Source organism: Lagopus leucura, unplaced genomic scaffold, assembly GCF_019238085.1.
Source record: "Lagopus leucura isolate 7727_CA_CO unplaced genomic scaffold, USGS_WTPT01 Super-Scaffold_806, whole genome shotgun sequence".
NCBI lineage: Eukaryota > Metazoa > Chordata > Aves > Galliformes > Phasianidae > Lagopus > Lagopus leucura.
In genome coordinates this window covers 5522321-5542477 of record NW_024962260.1, presented here as the reverse complement: position 1 = coordinate 5542477, position 20157 = coordinate 5522321, and the positions used below count along the sequence as shown (strand labels likewise).

The window sequence follows — 20157 nt, the reverse complement described above, 5'->3', positions numbered from 1 at the left end:
AAATACACAGTTTGGATTTGGTTTATCTTGTTGTTCAAAGGAAAAAATGAAATTGTCTGCTCTGCTTCCCATTTTTGCAGTTTTGAGCTCTCTAGGCCATTAGGCATTTATCTCATCTTTAGTAACTATCAGACAACAGTCATCTAACTTTAATAAAGATTACAAAAAAAAAAAAAAAGTCTTTTAATCTTAAGCAAGACTCCATCTTGGAACAATGGAGCGCTGCTAGGAAAATAATTGTATTTTCAAAGTCCTGGTTAATTAATTTTACAAGTGCCTTATAATGGGAAATCTCTGTAATGCTGCAGTTCCATTGCTATCTTTAGTACAACATGTGGAGGGGTTACAGACTGGAATGGTGATTCCCATTCAGCCTGCTGAAACAAACTAGGTTAAGAAAACAGCTCAGTGCAGCGTTTTAAATGTTCTATCATGCTTCCAAATGCACACAACTACATTAAATACGCAAAAGTGATTGCAGTTCTTTATGGAAACTACAAGAAACACTGCAATCCCCCCCCATGTTTAGGAAGATTTCAAAGAAAATGATTTGCCTTACTGAAAACTGCTGGTGTGAAAATAATAGTTGCACTTTTTCTTCTGTTACAGAGTATCAATTCTATATAAACATAGTGAAAAATACTTAAGATACTTCATTCAGTGGTCTTATCCAGAACTTTGTAATTTCTCATGTTACATACTCTATTCCATACCTGTTTTGGTGTATGAAGGATGTCGTACGCAGAGGTGGTGGATACAATAGCTCTCTTATTTCCTTTGCTGGTTTGTAAGGAGAGGGACAAGCCTGAAACTAGTTGTACTCCTAGATCTGTAATAGTTACACGGTCATCTAGAACTACCACTGTCTTCTCTGCCAAGATGGAATCAGAAAGAGGTGACAGAACCTTGAAAGAGAAAACAAAAGCCAGTCATGAAACAGCAACCGTGTTAGAAAGCATTAGTCTCATCAGCATAACACTTTGGTTAATCTCCAGTTTGTCACAGTTATGTATAAACTGTAAGTCGTGTCTCCCCCAAGAGGTTGGACTCATTTGCTACTGAATTACTATATTTACGAAAATAATTTAATAAAATGTCATAACACTTCAAAAATGGCCACCTCATCTCAACTATGGAGCATGGTTTCAATTAAACAAATTTGTTTGACAAAAAAAGTCGTTTTTGTATTGTCTATGACATTTCCAATGAATGCAGTGCAGCACAAGACACCATGTTAATCTGGTATGTTCAGCATACCAGTTAATGCTGAAACTCATTAAGGATTAGTGCACAAGGCTGAGCAATGGGAACTTGCCCTGGTGCCTTTGTGAGAACAGAGGACCTCCATGAAGTGAGAGATTTGCAAAATGGATTTTGAAAAATCCCAATGGATGCCCATCTTCATTTTCCTTGTGCCAAAACAGTCCTGTCAGTTTGCTCTAAGACCTTGTTTCTGAGATACTCCAAAGGAGATAAATCATCTTTCAATTGATTCCTGAGTCAGCTGGATCAAGCCCTGAATATTTGATGTGTAAATCATCTACCATAACATCAGATACCTATGTTATAGATACCTGCATCTGTCCTGGCTGCCTTCTGCACTGCTATAGTTACTAGGGAGAAAGAAGTACTTCAAGGGCAGAAATCTCTTGCCTTCTCTGTGTTGTTTGTTTTAGGCTGACAGGAACTGAGCTCTGTTTATGCGCATTGGCTACTAAGGAAATTTAGCATGACTGGAACATTATGAGTGCTTACAGTTTATCCTCGATGCTTGTATTCCTTATTTTGATTTAACAATCTGAATTAAGATAGATGGGTGAGCATGCACACTGAAAGATTTCTCAAGATTGTTTTTGCGTTTATTTTTTGTGTTTCATTTTGTGAATGTTTAGAGACCAGTTTTTCAGAGACATCTAAGCATGTAAAAATGCTGGTAAATCTTAGGTAAATCTTTCTAACCAGGAAGTTAATAAGGTCCCAATTTAAAAAGAAGCTGGTTGTATGGATGATGTAACCTTCATTGTTCATAAAATCCCATTGTACTTCTTAGTCCTTAATGAATACAACCCTTCCAAAATTTCACCTAAAGGTATTGCATGGAGGTGACAAACATCAAAAATGAAAACCTGTTCCAACTTCTTTTTAGGCTTCTACTAAAGCAGTGACACCCGTGGCAGTACCTGGACCGTGGTGATGCCATGCTCCCGACCCACCAGAACTCGGCCATCTTGAAGCTTAGCAATCCTGGGATCTTCCACCTTCATGAAATCAGTCACAAGGTCAGTGATGTCAAACTGCCACTCAGAGCCTAGCATATAGGTCAGGTAGCCTCCAAACTCAGAGGATTCGGCTACAAACTGTGTGAGGACTCGCACCATGGCATGCTGATACTGAAGAGTGCAACCTCTTCCTTTTTTCTCATCGTCTTCTTCATCCTCACTGTCACGGGTAGGCCTGTAAACATGGTTATGTTTATTGAATTGCCACAGTCTCCACTCAACACTGCAGAGCTCCATTTGCACAATATTTTCAGTTAGATTAAGGTGAGTGTCATCTATTACTGCTTGATAAACAGGTAACCAGATTTTGGAAGAACACTTAAGTCTGAGCGTTACGCTTCTGCAGATTTTTGTGCTGTACAATTTAAAAGCTGATGCTGTATCAGTTAGTTAGCTCTTTGTTATTGGAGAACTGCCCAGCAACCTGCAAATGTGGCTGTTGGTGCTGCTAGTTCAGTGGATCCACCACTCGCTCTCCTTACCATGGTTTGGCAATCAAATCTTGTAAAGTGCTAAGGAAAGCAGTGTGAAAGATCCATGAGAGGGCCATTTGGGAACAAACCCCTACAGTAGCTCAGCAGGGGTGAGAGCAGAAGTTTTAGCATCCCCTCCTCCACCCGTGCTCATAGCATTTGTATTACATTGCTTAAGTCCTTAAAATGCTGCTCCACCTCACTGTTGTGTTTGAGAACCCCATATAGTCAGTGCAAGTGCTACATTTAGACCACGCAGAACTTCAAAAAGCCCAATTTAGGCATTTAAATTATGACATTATTCATTATGGTGCTCTACAAACATCATCCCAGACTGGTGAGATTCACCCTCAGGAATAGGTACAGCGTTACATACACTCCTATTAAAGTTTTCTACCTTGTCCCCTATGCAAAATATAATTTCTGCCAATATCACAGTTTTGCATAAGCCTTTTATCAGTGATTTGTACACGGTGTTAGGGCTGGTTACATCTCACAGTTTTCTCTAGTTTAAAACTTAGTTTCCCATAAATTCTTTGTTGTTATTCATTCCTTGAGGCAAACACATGGATTTTCCTTATCTATTGCAAGTCAGGCATTAAGTCCTAGGTGGTCAAATTTTTACTCGTTATGCCCTCACACTGTGGAATTTATTGTTCAGAAATATTTTGCCTTTCTCTTTTGCTTGTTTATTGGAGCTGAAGTGACTTTATAGCAAGGATGTGAAATACTGGGTAAGCCTCTTATTTTTCACAGTATTTTGGGAAGTAGTTTTGTGTTTACTGTGGTCCTTTATCTTCCTTTTTTGAAATACCAGCTATGAAAAACTATTATAAAACAGAATTGCTTTTGTTATAAATTGTTTTATGACAAAGTTGGCAAACTGTAAGCTGAAAATGTATCTAAGAGAAGCCCTTGTGCTCTTCAAAATGCTATAAAGTCCTGGTGTTACAGAATCTCATTCACTAGAAATATATTCTCAATGCATCATTTTGTTAGGTGGATGTACGTATATATTCAGCCTGAAATAAGCAGCATTTGGTACAGCCCTTTTGGTTTTATGTGTGCAAAACAGCAGTGTTCATCATTAGTCACTGAATGAAGCACCGATGGATTTTTATAACAAAAGAGGATCTTAAGATAGGATTTACATTGCACAAAGAAAGGAGACCAGCTGAGTAGCCAAGGGAAATTTTCAGTTGTTCTCTCTTTCCCAGCCTAAGTTTCAAACTGGACCATGAGCTGACACAGCTAGTCAGCAAAACAGCCACAGAGGCAGAAAAGGGACGCTGATAGAGTTTTCCTGACCTATTTGGATGTATTTTGGCTTTATAATGTTGTAAAAGAGTTCACAAACTCCTTCAGGTTCCCACTTTCAAACTGTTCCTGTATTCTAATGCTCTTTAGCTCACCTAAACTGTAACCCAGCTCTGAATAATCACAGGCTTTGGGAAAACCAAGCCCCCAGGATGTGGAGCTTTAACCCTGCTTTTTGACAGTGCTATCAATACCTGTGCAGAACTAGAGAAGAATGTGCAGGGGCCATTCAGGTGAGAAGTACTTGCCAGATTTGGGGGAAAAAAGCTGCAGAATCACTGGGAACCGATATTCTTATGGGAAAAGACATCACAGCACCACCATGCTGTGATGTGGAGAGAACTGTTCACATGTTCAACATCCACAATGACTCATTTTTCTTACACCACTCTGTTTTCTCCTCACCTTTATACCACCAGATGTTTTGCTCAGTCAGATCCAAAGCGTTTCTGCTATTCACATTTCTTTGGTACTGATTTACTTTTAATTTCACTCTCTAAAACTTGAGACTAGCAGACTGCTTAGGAGGAAATACATTTCAGACAAATTTGAGCAACCCATTGTGGGCAGCATGACCAGGAGTTAAGGAGCATGGTGAAAGGGCAGATTTTCTGGGCAGCCAGTGCTACCAAAAGATGATTCAAGCCCATGTATTTCTGTGTGTTACCTGACACAGACAAAAGTAAGGGCTCTGTTTCCCCTTCAGTAATATTTATAACTCTTGATATCTGTACATTTCACCTTAGAAGTACTTGGCTTCTACTGCATGCAAATGTGGAACAGTGGAAGAGCATCATTAAGTCATGGACTGGGCAAGACACATTCATATGTCAGTGCAAAGGAAAAATAGAGGTGTTTGAATTTTCAGTACATGCTTTGCAGTTCTGCTTTACCAGGTACCGACTCAGGTTCTTTTTTTTTTTTATTTAAATAAATGATATCCATTTCCACTTCAAAGCCACAAATCCCCGATTCAGTTTATAAGAGCATTTGAGTGTTCTGTCTCCACAGACCCAACAAAATGTTTGAAATCTACTGAATCGCATCGTTCCCTTTAGAGTCTTAAATTTCTTGTTCCAGTGTTTTCAGCAGGATTAAAATCCTTCCCTCCTTAAGCAGTGAGCTCATTTTCTTTCTAAGACGTGTCCTCATGAATATGAGCTATGGCTGCATATTTTGCTTTTCTTTCCCCTTGGTCATCTCTGAGGTTAGCTCTGGAACTTGCTCAGAATCCTTATTATCCAATTTTGTGCTGCTTTTCAACCTTGTTTGGAAGACTTCTTTATTATTATTATTATTTTTAATTTTCTGGAGCGAAGCAAGGTTGCCAGAATTACATTTCATTTACATTTCACACAGAAAAGCCTTTGCCAGAGAGCTGAGTTAAAGCAGCAGCCCTGTAGAGAGGGTGCCTGCTAGCACTGATCTAATCAGTGATCTGTCAGCTCCATATTCCAGACACGGCCTTCAAGCAGTTTAAGTATGTCCCTTTTAATTTGCACCACTCTCAAACCAGGCATCAAGTTCTTGGGCCAGATGCTAATTCTCTGCTTAAAAAAACCCCAACAAGATCAGTTTTGCTGGTCTTGAATTTGAAATATTCATTGTGAAGAGACACGTATTTCAAAACCACGTGCAACACTCCCAGCTGGAAAAAAAATCCATTTCAATACAAAACTCAAGCCACCAGAAGGTGATTTAGTGGAAGATGGCAGAAGTTGTACATAGCTCCACTCAGAGCTCAAGAACAGAAACAATTTCACCGATCCCTCTGCAAATCCTGAAAATGCAGCCTGCCTGTGAACAAAAGCCACTGTGGCCTTATCTCCATAGCTTTAAACTCAGTTAATGGAAGGTGTGAGTTTATAACGTTCAAGCTTTGTGCAGATGTTACCATTCACAAGTGAAATGGTTTGAATCCAGTCTCACTTGATTCTCATTAAAAGGATGGCTTCCTTTCCAGGTGACAACGCTCACAAGGTCGGGTTCAGCACTTCTTTTCCCTTTGTTTAACTCCAGCTGACTTCCCTGAGTTTGTCTCCAGAATGAGACCAGACTGAAGTAGACTCACTGCCAAATTAACCATATGTTCAACAGGGTGCCACTCACAAGCATTGCCATATCTGGCTTAAGTAAGTCATAGAGGTGTATGTGATATGAAGTCACCATGATCGAGTAAAGGCTTTATTAGCTCCTGCTCAGTGACCAGATGCTGGTACAAGTCCAACACACCATGTGCCTGACACTGAAGCATATGCTGGAGTCCTGCTGTGTGATGTCTGTTTCCCTGGGAGCCTCACAAAAACAGAGTGCTATTCCAGTTGCAGATATGTACTTAGATTAAATTTTTTAGCTTGTTCTGTGAGGCTTTAGCCGTGCAGTTCCTATTAACACAACTTAGAGCCATTCATCACATGTAAATGTACTGGGCATAGAACTAGTGTAGGAGCTTCAGAAGAGGATAATTATTTTTCAGATGCATGAGGAATCAAAGTAAATGTCCTTGTTAGACTGGCAGAGACTGGCTGGACCTCTCCTCCACTCCAATATTTGACTTTAATTTAAACATACACCTTCTGTTTGCTACAACTGTGAGCTTCTCTGCAGCCCATTACAAGGAGGAGTATTTCTGTAAGCCCATGCTGGATCAAGGACCCTTCACCACACCCACGTAGCTCACTTCCATCTGCTCTTCCTCCCTCAGAGCATTAGGGAAGAAAGCACTTATGAAAGAGATGGAGGAATAAGGTAGGTTGAAAATCAAAGAGAAAAATCCAAAAAACAACAGAAGAAAAGCCATTAAATCTCAGGTAAAAATCCAGCCAGATCTAAAAATAAAAGAAATGTAAGATCCTTAGGTACAAAGTAAATAGCAGACTGAGCAAAACTGATGCTAGTCCTGGGCTGCTTGCTGATTTATAATATCCCCACAAAGTTTAAAAAAACAAAAAGAAAACAAATGAACATTCCATAAAATAAGGGGTACATTATTTCCAGCTCATAAGTGCACGGATTGCTGACATGCAGTGTCATAAACTTACCAGCTGCAGTTCTGGGGAATGGTACAAGAAAGTCCCTACTCCCACCCTTGATGGCAAACGCCTGCCAGAGCCATGCCAGCAGTTCAGATGCAATGTGAGCAGCAGCACACTTCCACAGCTTGCCAGCTTGCAAACAGAGCAGGCTCTCAGACCACGTCTTTATTTCAGCTGGCCAAATAAATCAGAACTAGGCACTGGGGGGTAAATTTCCAGCAATCTGTATAATGGATTTAAAGTCAGAATGTCCACGACTGTTAACCACAGTTGAAAGTCTAACTTGCTGAGCTTTCTGCTGGAAGTTTACTCCTGCAATAAACACCAACAGCCTCATCCTGCAGCCATTTACTCAGTGAAATCCCCACTGGCTTTGGTAGGAGTTGTGCCTAAGGAGGTGTTACAGTATCAGGCACACTGCATGCAGGAGGTAAGTTAAGTGAGACTGTAAGCAGCTGGCGTGTGTTCATTCACTGCCTAGCACATCTCCTCCTTCCACAAACAGCAACTTTGCCTTTATCGCTGAAGCAAGCACACATTTCTTCTGCAGCAGATCCTCATTGTGTATTCTTCTGTTATAGCTGGAAAAAACATCCACAGAGCCAAGAGGAATGGCAGTCTCTTTCTTCTGAGCTCATTACCTGAGTTTCTTGTAGGTTTTCTATATTACCCTGAGTTTTATGCTCTCATAAAGTGTTAGATAACTCTCCTCTGCTGCAGTCTGCCCAGGCTCTGTAAGGCTCTTCAGTAGCCGAGATGTTCTCCTGGGCAAACCAAGTGCTTTAGTTAGAACTGCCACAGTGTTTAGGACTCCTGGTACTGCTTTCCCACTGTGTTATAAATGTGATTTGGTGTCATGCTTTGGTGCCCTGTACAATTTTTCAATTTCTCCTGAAATCCACCAATATAGTAGCATTCCTGGAAGTTATTAATCTAGCAAGTTGCCCAAATGAGTGTTCTATGAGAATGGATATTTTCAGTAGGGAAGGATAAGAGAATAGAACTTAGAAACCACATGTGTTTATTGTCATCATTGTTTTCAATCTGTGTGAGTCCAGGTAGAAACTATTTGTATGAAGATAGCCTTCTATAATGGCGTGGGTTTTGTTTGTTGTTGTTGTTTTTGCCTAATTCAGATCTGTTAAGTGGTGCTTCACCCAAGTCTGCTGTACAGGGGTTGGATAATCATTCAGAGCCCTGTTGATCCTTCTTGCACCTCTTTGCCACCTGCATGATTTCACATGTTCCCAAGCTGTTCCATCTGCCTCTCTGTGAGACTGCTGATAGTACGGAAATTTTGCCTTTGAGTCAGTTTTGGTTTTGCCTTCAAAAGCATGCTGTTTTTTAGTTACTGTACCTAATCTGCTGCAGTGCAAAACTGTATGGGACAGTGAGAGTGTGCAGAGACCTGAAATACGGTCAAAGCAGGTCTTGGAAATCACCGTTAAGAAGCCATTATTCTGCTCTGAATTTGTTAATATTAAATATTATTCATTGCTACAATCAGAAAGGTCAACACAGTGGAAGGGCGATACAGCAGTGTAACAGCAAAAGAACTAATGTGAATAGAATGGTGTTACAAAGGAAAAGGAAAGGTGCTCACCTGTCTCTGAAGATCTAAGCTCACAGAAAAGACTCCACAAGGAAGGGATCTCCAACCAGAGATCCTTCCCCAGTAGCAGTCGGCCCTTAAATGGGGTCTAAGAGAGGGGCAGCTGGGCTCCACCCCTTCCTATCAAATAGCTGAACTGCCTTCAGCTGTGTACCCAGGACTGACTGGGACCTTTCCCCAGGTGCTCAATCAGTGCTTCAGGCTGGGACTCCACAGTTACCATACATTCATTTATAAAAAGGTGTCTAGCATATAATCCAGAGCAACAAAACAAAATGACAGAAAATGTACTGTGCAAAGTGTACTTTTACTGCTGCTCTAGGATTTGGAAATACCAAGTTATGCTAAGGAAAAATACAGAGATATGCTTTTCCCAAGCTTCAAAGTCTCTCGATTTTTATGAAATTTAAGTATTTTGCATAAAATGATGCCTCACACTACAGAGGAATGGGCTGAACAGCAGCCTCCCAACACGATGGTGAAGCCAGCACATTACTCAAGTATTTAATGAATACAGGAAAGCAAAATCAGAAACTCTGACTGCTCTTAAAACCAAACAGCCTCAAAATATCTGGATTTTCTTTCCCAAGGCTCACGTTTCCCTCTCTAATGCTATGGTAGACTGCTGAGTTCATGATGAATGGCTATTGCTGTATGCCACACCGAGATGTGCATGTCCTCTGGATCTGTGTGGTGCCCTTTGGTTTCTGGTGTAAGCTGTCCCCTGAGCCGTGCCCAGGTTGAGTCCTGCAGAGCATAGCCTGACGTGCACTTGTGCAACATCCAAGTGCTGTGTGTTCTCAGTGAATGCCTGACTTCTCCCTTGCCTTCTTTTATTCAGCCACATACGCAGAAACCAGCACTGGTAGTGCTGAACATCACACACACAAAAACTTTTGTATATGGGGCTGCAAGAGGTCCAGGTTCTTTGTGTCAGATTTGCACATTGGAGTTTGTGGTACAATTTCCTGAGATTGCGTGGAATTGATTACTGCTCTAAGCAGAGCTACTGACTTTTAAACTATACAGGTCAGGGTAAAATGCAGCCTACTCGCATCATTGTTGGGCACTGTAATGAAGGCAAAGTATAGATCTCATTTCCAACAGGAGAGTTGAGATTCTGAGAAACACTAAAAATTCGAAGCGTTCTAAAACCAGAGGCTCAGGATGGTGCTCGTGCTGTAAGCATACCTCTTATTGGAGGTGACGGGTATCCTCCAGCCTTTGATCTGGCTGAGCTCTGTGTCAGAGATCTCTATCTGCAGCGGCAGCCGTGGAACCCAGACCGTCACTTCTAATTGGGTGGTAAAATGCTCATAAGTGAAGTTAACAATAGTATCCACTTTGCTTTTCATTTCCTTGCCATTAACGAAGATGGAGTCACATCTGTCAGAAACCTTAAAAATAAATAAATAAATAAAATTAATTGAGGAATGAATAAAAGTTCCTAAGGAAGCACAAGGAACAATGCATCAGTCCAAAGACAGCGCAGATAATGCAAATCATGCATATTGTATTTTCAGTTTTCTAATTAGTAGCAAACAGTGATAAATGGACGCCAGGGAAACAGTTTTGCCTTCCTCAATGGAGCCTACTCAAACTACAAAAATAATTTAATGATGTTATATAACCTACGTGAATCTTTTATACTAGGCAAATTAAACTCTTCATGAATCAAACTCCATATGCATCAAAGTTTACGTTTACAACTTGCTTAAAGAACCTGGAAAAATGGGGCCATATGTTAGTAAGAAAAAGACTGACTCAGAACCATAAAATAGAATCCTTTTCTTTTTCCTTGAGCACTGTAATACTGAAAGACAGAAGCTCCCCGTATGGCTTGTGAGCAGAAGTGCAGCAGAAGCATTAATTTTTAGAACTCCTCTGTAATTGTTTTAGTAAAATGTATTCATAATTGCTGTGTGTCATTATATGAAATTATATAAGGATTCTGGCATAGCGTTGCATTTGACTTGCATCCAGGAAGGATGGAACTTCTTGATAAGGCACGTTTTTTATATTCTTACGTGTGTATACGTACACTTTTAGACCATGCATACATTTAGATTAACATATTGAGTTTATATATATGCATATTCATGCATATACATGTATATAACATGCCTATGTACGTGTATTCATTACACATCTTCACTCTGCTTTGAAGCAGAGCCGTGGGTCACACGAGGTGGGTCTGTCACTGAAATGGGCTCCGTTCTCCCATCAGGACTGTTCTGTATTGCATTGTACTGAGGCTCCGGTATAGAAACACAGCATCATTAAGGCTGGAAAAGACCTCTCAGATCATTTAGTCCAACCATCCACCTACCACCAGTATTGTGCACTGTGTCAATAGGCAAAGAAACGAAGAGATACTGGCTGAAGGAGGGTCTAGATTCCAGTTACGTGCAGTTCAAAGAAGCACAGAATATCTTAATATCCTACAGCCTTGTTAGGAAAGCTCACTATGTGATGGTTTTCTCTCCATATATGATACTCATACATACAGCAGAAGAGCTGCACCTCCACTTACGCCATTTGCATGTCAGCTTGTCAGATTCTAATCAACATACCCAAACTTGAATCATTTTTTTGCAAAGTAAACCAAGTTACAAGGAAAGGAGCACAGGAACCTAAGTCACTCTTGGAAAGAATAATCCTTCCACACCAATGCTGAATAAATACAAGAATTAAAAAAAAAAAAGAAATTTAAATATGAAAAATAAACTCTATCTATCTGATAAGAGAGCTCCTAATGGATTCCAGTCTCAGGAGTATCACAAATGAGATGGAGCGTACTCAGAATCCTTGTTTCCCCCTCATAATGTGTCACAAGTGTCTCTGGGAAGTTTAAGCACGTTAATCAAGCCCATTAATTGAATGAGCAGTTGAGATTCTAAATCATAAAGCCCACATCTAGGGAGTTTTCTGAGAATTAAAACAAGGCAGAAATAATTAAGAAAACCCAAAGAGGGAGGAATAAACATCAAGGCCTGATCGAGGGAATAACTAATACCTGACAAGACGGCGGCTAATATTTTAGATTACTCTTTGTACTGGCTTAAAAGGTCCTTGGATTTTTGTCAGCAAGCAGGCAAGGCTCTGAACTGGGGAACAGAAAGAAGGACTTTAATTGTAGCTGTAAAAGTATCATCAGGCTTGGCTTACACATTTCACAGATTGCATCGAGACAGAGCCATCCATTCACATATATCCAGACCAAGAGGTAAGTGTACATCTTTACGTCTGTGCTGTACAAGTACAGGGGCAGGACAGGAGACAGAGGGCTGCAATTAACCTCTCTGGGCTTTGAAGCAGGTGGTTGGCTGCAATCCCCGCAAGTAATTGTGAGAAGCACCGTTTGCCCTGCGCTGCCTCTCACAGCCTCATCAAGCGCTGGCAATCCAAAGAGTAATTGGGAAAGCATTCCCTGTAAGGGTCAGCGCAGGTTTACACACTCTTTGGGAGAACAGGTGAAACAGAGGGGATGGGAAATGACAGGAAAACAAATCAGCTTGCTGTGTGGTTAATTTTTACGGCTTTCCATCAAGGTTTTGATGAAAATCTTGCACTTCCTCCCCAGCTCACAGGTCATTCGTTGCATAGGGAGACCGAGAGACAGATGTGACAGAAATCCAGCCCAAATCCTTGTGTTCATTAACCAGTGAGCAACTGTTCCATTTTTGGACAGCAAAGCCCAACTTGCTATAGCTCACCTAATAATCTTAAAATGCTTATTTTGTGATATTCCTTGAATGCCTTCTTTTCCACCTCTTCTGCTATGCTGTTCTCGGTGTTGTCTTGTTAGCCCATTAGGAAGGACTTGGTTGCTACTCCTAGCCCTTATGCTGCGATTTTTATTTTGCCATGAGCCTGAAGAATTTGATTTCCTGTATGAGAAACAAGCACAAGGGGCAGTGAGTCTAATGTCCTCCTCCTCTGTTGGTGAGCACAGTGCCTCCCTGGCTCCACTCTTTGCACAGCTGGAGTCTTCCCTCAGCCAACAACAGGGTGGGAAGATAGGGCTTATGACTTTATGTCTGGAGACAGAGAAACAAACTGTTTTCCCAAGCCTTTTTCAGCTCAGCAAAGCTGTTTTTATTTAAACTCATAGTTTTGCTTGATAGTAGTCAGCCTAGAAAATGTCAGACTTCTTGTTTTGGCTGCAGTTGTACTTTATGTCACGACACATTAATTAAAGCACAGTAAAATAAAAGGTTGTCCATTGTGTTAACAAAGCATTGGATGCACTGCGAGGCTTCTGACAAAGCATGCAATTCGACCACAGGCATTTCTCTGTGCAGTTGATTCTGAAAATAGTTCTGCTTCCCTGTGTCCCAGCTCATGGTGTGCAGTGGGGTCTACAGATATTGCCTCCAAGCAATTGGAGGCAAATGGTAGATTGAGAATAGACAGAGTGAAGGGAGGCAAAGGACACGGTGCTGACATTGGAACTAACGAAAGCAGAAGTTTTATTCCCTTTTAATTTTAGACACGCGCAGAGTAGTCTTGGAAGTGTCATTTTTGAAACAGCCTCTTCACATGAATTTGTTTTTATTGGCAAATCAGTTCTCCAAATACTGTTCTCTGGAATAGCTGCCGTAGTTTCAGATACAAGGGTTGGCCGTGAGAATCCCTCGAGATATGTTCTGAAGTTTGTTTCCTACTTAGAAACAAAAGCAAGAGTTTAAATCAAGTATTCCCCAATGCGGTGTATGTGTTTGCTTTTCATCTTAGCAGTGAGTAATAATGTCACATATAAACAATACACAAACAGCATGATTCAGTGCACTCCAATCGCTATACTTAGAAATATCATTACAATGGAAGTTTCTCCCATCTACCAGCTTCCACGGGTCAAGATGGGCCTGAGAGATTTCCCATGTTCTACATCTTTGGTTGTCAGACGCAGACAGTAACATCCATAACTCAATTTGCCAGATTGGGCCCATTCTGAAGACTACTTATTGACACTGGTACAAAATACAAACTGTAATTTATGCTCTGAAGTGTAGCGACGGGCAGCTGGAAGCTAGAATGAAAGGGAGATCCTCTGTCCATGGAACCGAAGGTTTGGAAAGCTGCATGGCAAATGGAAGAGCTGCATGAGCAACAGACCACAGAAACGTGATGGTGCGTGCCATAGGCTTCTGGAGGGATGATCAGTCACACGGCTGCACAGAGCTCTACATGAACAACGTGAGATCATTTCAATACAAGCTCAGCAGCAATTAGCACAACAGAATTAGTGACACTCTGTTGTCTTATTAAAGAAGCTTCATTTCTCTCTAGATGTCACTGTTTACTGATGAGGAGAAGCAGGAGGAGGGAGATGGGACTAAGTGTAGCTTCTAATGATGTCAGTGCCTATTTGAAGTTTTGGAGTGCTTTTACCTTTTAACCCCCATTGAAATGCACTGAACTAGAGGGAAGGACAGCATGGAAGACATTAACATTTGGGTTTGACAATAGAGACAATTGCTGTGGCTTAGAAAAGGTGCAATGATCCATAAATGTACAATGAGAATTTAAAAACCTGCTGTACTGAATGAAGTGTGTACTATTCAAAAACTGTTGATCTATGCAAAATTATTAAACAACACATGAGATCTGCCAAGATTTGAGTCCCAGGTGCAGAGCAGCTGCTCTCATTCACTTTCCAGCATGCCATGCAGGGGCGTTCCTGCTAGAGATGATAAGTTTGTTGGGTGCACAGGTTAAAAGAGGAGGACCAGAGAAGGTGGATGTGCTTTCAGGCTCCAGTTTGCTCCTCAGCCTGACATAATTCAGGCTCAGTAATAACCGCTGTGCATTCACAGTGGCTGTGCAGCTGCAAGGATGGGCAGACACTCTGGCATTTTGTTCTCACTGATTCTGCAGAGTGAATGCTGGAAGTGGTTTGGGGCAGCTAATAGCAGTACATGGTTCCTGCCAACATGATTTCTGCTCCATGTGCAAAGACCCTTTACTAATCAGCTGAGCTTTTATCTGCTTTTTTTCCTACAAAAATCTGAGGAATTCTCTCAGAATTAAACACGACCGTTTCTGCTCTTCCCAGTGATTCAGCACCACTTTGTACAGATTACAAATGAAGAGATCATCTTCATTAGGTGAGATCAGTGGCCAGATTAAGATGATATCTTTGGAACATCTTTGCTTGCAGGACCTGGTGGTTGGTCCACCAGGGTTGTCAGCTCCCCTGCATATGAAGAAATGATGCTTGATACCTTTCCCATTTGCTATGCAAGTTGTTCCCATCCTTCCTCCTGGAGTTTCTGTTGCTTAGGCAGTCTGGTACACAAGTCAGCTTGGCTTCTGCTTGTCACTCGAAGCAGTGCTGCTCCTGGGCTAGCAGCCTTCTCAGCCAGCCATGCTTATCTCTAGACAGACATCTTCATTCTTTGCACTGAGATAAAGCATCTCTAACCAGCACAAATTCTAAGCACATACTTGTATGAGGTGTCTTTAGCTTAAGTGTTTGATCCTTTAACGTCTGCAGATTAAGCATTACCAACACTTGGTAGTTTAAGTAAACATCCATGTGCTTCATATTCATCAGCTGGTGTCCCAGGAGGGATTAAGATCTGTTTACCTGGTGAAACCCCAGCAATATGGTGCCAGCTTTTTCTTGCACCAATTCTGATTTCAAACGCTGAACCTGTACTGTAGAAACTGGTCATTGGATGAAACTAACACGTGTTTGAACTATAAACTGCTTTTTTCCTCAGTTGTTTCTTTTTTTTCTTTCTTGTTTTTCCTTCTCTTGAATTACACAAATGGGGTTATAGGCTGACAGTAATTTACACATTGTTGAGAAAAGTGAGAGGGGAGAATATTTAGGCAGATACAGCATACTCCAGTTGCACTGAAGTCCTTTGTAAAATAATGGGCTTAAAAAGTAATCTTCTGTGTACTAAGTAAACTCATTGTTCAGATTCATGGCTCTAATCCCTGTGACTGAAATTTAAGATCTAAGGCTCCATGAAATTAAAAGAAAAAGAAACAATTACATGCGTATTCATTCAATTTCATATGTTGCATATCCTTCAATTTTCCCAATGAAATTTTAAGAGGGAAAATAAAGGTTTCTAAAGAACGTGTTATTAAAAAGAAAAAAAAAAAACCTGCAGGTCAGCTGTAATTGCTGAAGCTTATTGTGCCTGCTGCTTTCTTCTCACTCCTGGCAAATGCAGGTCACCTCCTCATTTCCCCATCTCTCACAAGTGCTTCATAGGTGCTACAACACAGCATGCAGAAAGCTGGAGGACACTCAGTGTGTTGAGCCCTGGTGTAGGACACGGGCACCCAGCCCTTCCACTGCACAGTGGAGAAGAAGGACTTCAGAGCAGGGCCAGGACTGCATGCCACGTCTTTGTGCTGGATTATTCCGTAGGGAAAAGGAGAACATATGCTTGCTTCTGCCTCTGAAGGACACCTGCACCCCTTCCCTTGGAATGGGATTTGAATATATTGCAACTACAACAGCACCATAAAGCCACAAGACCATCAGACCAAAAGAGTAACAAAGCTTGCAGGCTTAGTGTAGTATTTAAGTGATGTGTTCCATCATGAATGTTGGCCATACCAATACAGCCTTTAATCTTGTACCAGTCAGGAAAGGAGACACCATTTTTAGCATAAGGAATCACTTGAAAACAAGAAAAAAAAATCCAGGAGGAGTTTTTAAATACACAGCAGTACACTTCTATTTTGCAAAGGAAGCTTTGGTCCTATGCCTAGATTTTAGTGCATCTACATTCATAAGTCTTCCCTGCTAGCTTTTAGTTTCTGAGCAACAAATAATTCATTAATTAGGAAAAATAAGGAAAAGGGGACATTTAGAAAGCAAACATGGCCAACAAAAACAGCCCTTAAACCACTTTCACTCAGCCAAGTGCTTCAATATAATTATCCAGAGAGAATGCCAAGTGCTAAGAAATTGTCTTCCTTCTCTGGTCACATAGGTATATATATTTACCCTCTTACCAGAATGCTTTATACATTTAATACAAGTTGACAGAGAAATTCAGCATTAAGAGAGAGAGCTCCCTATGCAGTAAGTGGAAAAAGCCAAGGGATACAGCTGGGTGTTGTTCAGAGAACCAAATTTAGAGCTGTACAAAGATGGGCAAGATCCTCACACGTACAAATACTCCCAACAGCCTCTAGACATTGCTGGATCACACATCCCAGGGTATTCCAGCAACACAGCACCCGCCCTTTGAGTCCCAGTTCCTGTGCTGGTTTGGCTGTGCGATGCACACTGCTGAGCTGTGCTCTTGCAGATGGAGCTTTGCAGGGAGAGCTTTCGGACAGACACTGAAGGAAACACAGGGAGGTCCTTCAGGGTGAGTGCACTAGAAAGAACAGAGTCTCAGTGTATCAAAAATGCAGCTAGGTTTCCATTCAAGTGCAGTCTCAAGGCTCTTGAAATTGTCAGGAGGCGACTGAGTGACATAGCAGATTTTTTCGAAGAAAATATTTCATCTCTCTTTAATGTCAGAATGACACAATTGTGAGACTGAGCTTAACTCCTTAGTGCAAAGCGCCAGATTTGCTTGCTTTGGTATGTAAACAAGACTCTAGGACTGTGCTAAAGATGGCATGGTTCAGTCGTGACACAGCCTTAAATTAGAAACTTAAATTCTGCATAAAAATTCAAAGGAATTACTACATCAGACATACATAAGCTGCACCTCAGTCAGCTGGAGTCTCTTGCAAAGAGATCCTTACATAACCTGCTGCCTTATAGCCCCGCTATCCCTCCCACTCCTGGCTGAGGTTCCTTGCCAGAGCAGGAGGAGAAGCCCAAGAAATGAGGAACAAGGGAAACTCACATGCAGAGGGATCAGAGGAAGCAAACCAGAAGGGGCCTCAGGGCACAGCTCACCTCTTGCCACCCACACAGGGACAGCAGTTGCAATGCTTCTGAATCACAGAGGGGTTACACACAGCCCATGAGTTAAAAGCATGACAATCTGATCACAGCAGCAACTGCTTTTATGTTCTCCAGCTGCAACAGCAGAGGAGGGAATTGTCCCTCCAGTGCAGGGAGTGGAACAGGACAAATCCTGCAGGGCTTAAAAGCAGGAGCAGCCCTGTTTGGGGAGAGCACTCAGGTGAACCGTGTTCTGTTGCTGCCTGTTGTCTGACTTTGATTGCATCAATAAATCCACACTCCAAGGGGGAAGGCGACACATCTCAGCTACCTTGAGCAGAGCAGAGAAACAACATGCCTGGTGCAAATGCCTGTCATACTGATGTTTGTCCACTGCGCTGATAGAAAAAGAATCTGTTGTACCAAAGATGAAAATGTCTTTTGGTTTACAAGCTCTCTAACTAAACTCTCTACAAGGCTAAGAAGGGTCACTGCAATCTCCCACCATCTCCACCTGTTGTTTGGTCTTTTCATTGAACTTTAAATATCTTCCAAGGGCAAGGGACAGAGTTAAGGGGCATGGCGTAGTCAAGGATGGCATCTCCCCTACACAATCCTTTTCACCAGTGAGGGAACACAGCTTATTGAAACCACTGACCAGAAGAGGAACCCTGAGGACTGCTGTGGTGTTGGCCCAGAATTTCCAAATCTCCAAGACAAGACAGCAACAGCACAAAGGCCATAGAAGGGGCTGCAGACCTAAGGACTACCAGGATCTGCAAAATGCATAAGAGGACATGGAGTTTTCTCTTTGGAAGAGAATCTTACAAACTTGCTAATGACAGTGAGAACAAATGTCAGAACACCTACGTTTAGGATGGCACAAAATCTACCCTTCTTCCACAGAGCTCTTCAGGAACAATGATGTATCAAAATCCATAGTTTGCTATTGACTTTGATTTAAGGGCAGACATTGAATTGTCAGGAGGATCAGTGTTGAGCTACCTGACTCCTCCATGGCTCTAAGCCCACACAACCTGGGTGGACTGAACTTCTTGCTCACCAATCTAAGACCCTGTTAAAATCCAGCTACAAATGAATGTTTTTCCTGTCAATCTTTCTGCCATTTACAGCTGTTGTGCCTTCATGAACTCTATCTAAATGCCAAGATAGATCTGCAAAGCTCTCGAGCTCCCCTGTCAAATCTGGGCCAAAACAGCCATTCCAACTCATGCATGAAAGATAAATGACAAACCGCAGAGTATTGCTGTTAGTTTTCTGTTATACTTTTGGATTTTTCCTCTTTTGGGTTGTTTTTTAGCATCTCCCCCTAGGGCTGCATAGATACAGAAAAACAGGCTGCAGTCAAAGAATGTAAAAGCACAGGAACACGAAGAAATGTTTTTTCTTTAGACTAATTATCTTAATCACGAGACAAGTATATGTAAAAGCTATCTACAACATAAAAATGCATCCTCAACCTTGGAATCACAGAAAACATCCACTGAGTTGGTGCTTCTACTAGATGCTGTGATTTCTCTCCTAGCCTAAAGGTACATTATGGAATTAAGAGGAAAGTATACTCAACCAGTGGTATAAGCAAAGCATGAGCAAACTGGGAGCAGTTACTTGCCTTGACCCACATGCATTTCTTTAATAATGATACTATCACTTTCTCCTTAGAACCCTCTGGCATGGGACTGAGCAATTATGGGCTCGTATAGTGCCTCTGCCATGTAGAGCCCATCATCCTTAGATGGCATCCCCTTGTGCATATCTGCAGATGTGTTGCCACTCCCCATGCAGTGACAAGTGAGGTTGGAGCTGCAGGTCACTCCAACACTGAGGCAAACAGGCACATAGATGGTAAATTTGGTGGCTGAATATCAATAAAATATCTTCTATGTATATATGTATATATATATATATATGTATATGTATATGTATATGTATATGTATATATCTTTGCCCTTTGCAAAGATTCCAAGAGAAGTAGCTGTCATTTCCTTATAGTGAGACTTCATCTCTAGAGGTGCCCTTTCATTCTGGCCTTTCTTTGGACAGAGGATTCCTCTGATGTTGGAACTAACTGATCTTTAAGGGCCCTACCAACCCAGGCCATTCTGCGATTCTATGAAAGCATAAAAGAGCTGGAAACAAACAAACAAACACCAAAAAAACTTCTAAATTAAGTTTGAATGGAGCTACATTAAAAATCTCAAGAAAGAGGCAGGGAAAGTCTAGGTTAAAAAAAACCTTGGAACAAGAGAGACCTGAAAACCAAAATGGAAATAAATCAGCCAGGTAATCCAAATGCACAGCAGGTTCACAGCTCTGGCAAATACACCTGAGCAAGCTGTGTATTAGCTCACCTGGGTTTTGGGAAAAATGTATTACATCTGTCCATGTCTTACATGTATCACTGACTCAGATCTGTTAGCCCAAGCTGAACTGTTTGCATTGGCTGCTACCAAAAGTAGTTAAAGTTAGCATCGATTCTGTGCAAATGTTACTCACACTGACAATCCAAAACAGGCTTACTCAGAGGGATATCACAGCTCTA

General features: G+C 41.4%; 1 protein-coding gene across 1 annotated transcript in view; it reads right to left on the bottom strand.

Annotated features, from left to right (window-relative positions):
* TMEM132B (transmembrane protein 132B) overlaps positions 1–20157 on the bottom strand; it is a 177191-nt gene that overhangs the window by 3714 nt on the left and 153320 nt on the right. The window contains exons 6-8 of the mRNA XM_042865912.1: positions 9908–10113; positions 2181–2454; positions 714–905 (exon numbers count right to left, since the gene is read on the bottom strand). Coding sequence (XP_042721846.1) covers positions 714–905; positions 2181–2454; positions 9908–10113 — 672 coding nt within the window. The remainder of the gene's footprint in view (positions 1–713; positions 906–2180; positions 2455–9907; positions 10114–20157) is intronic.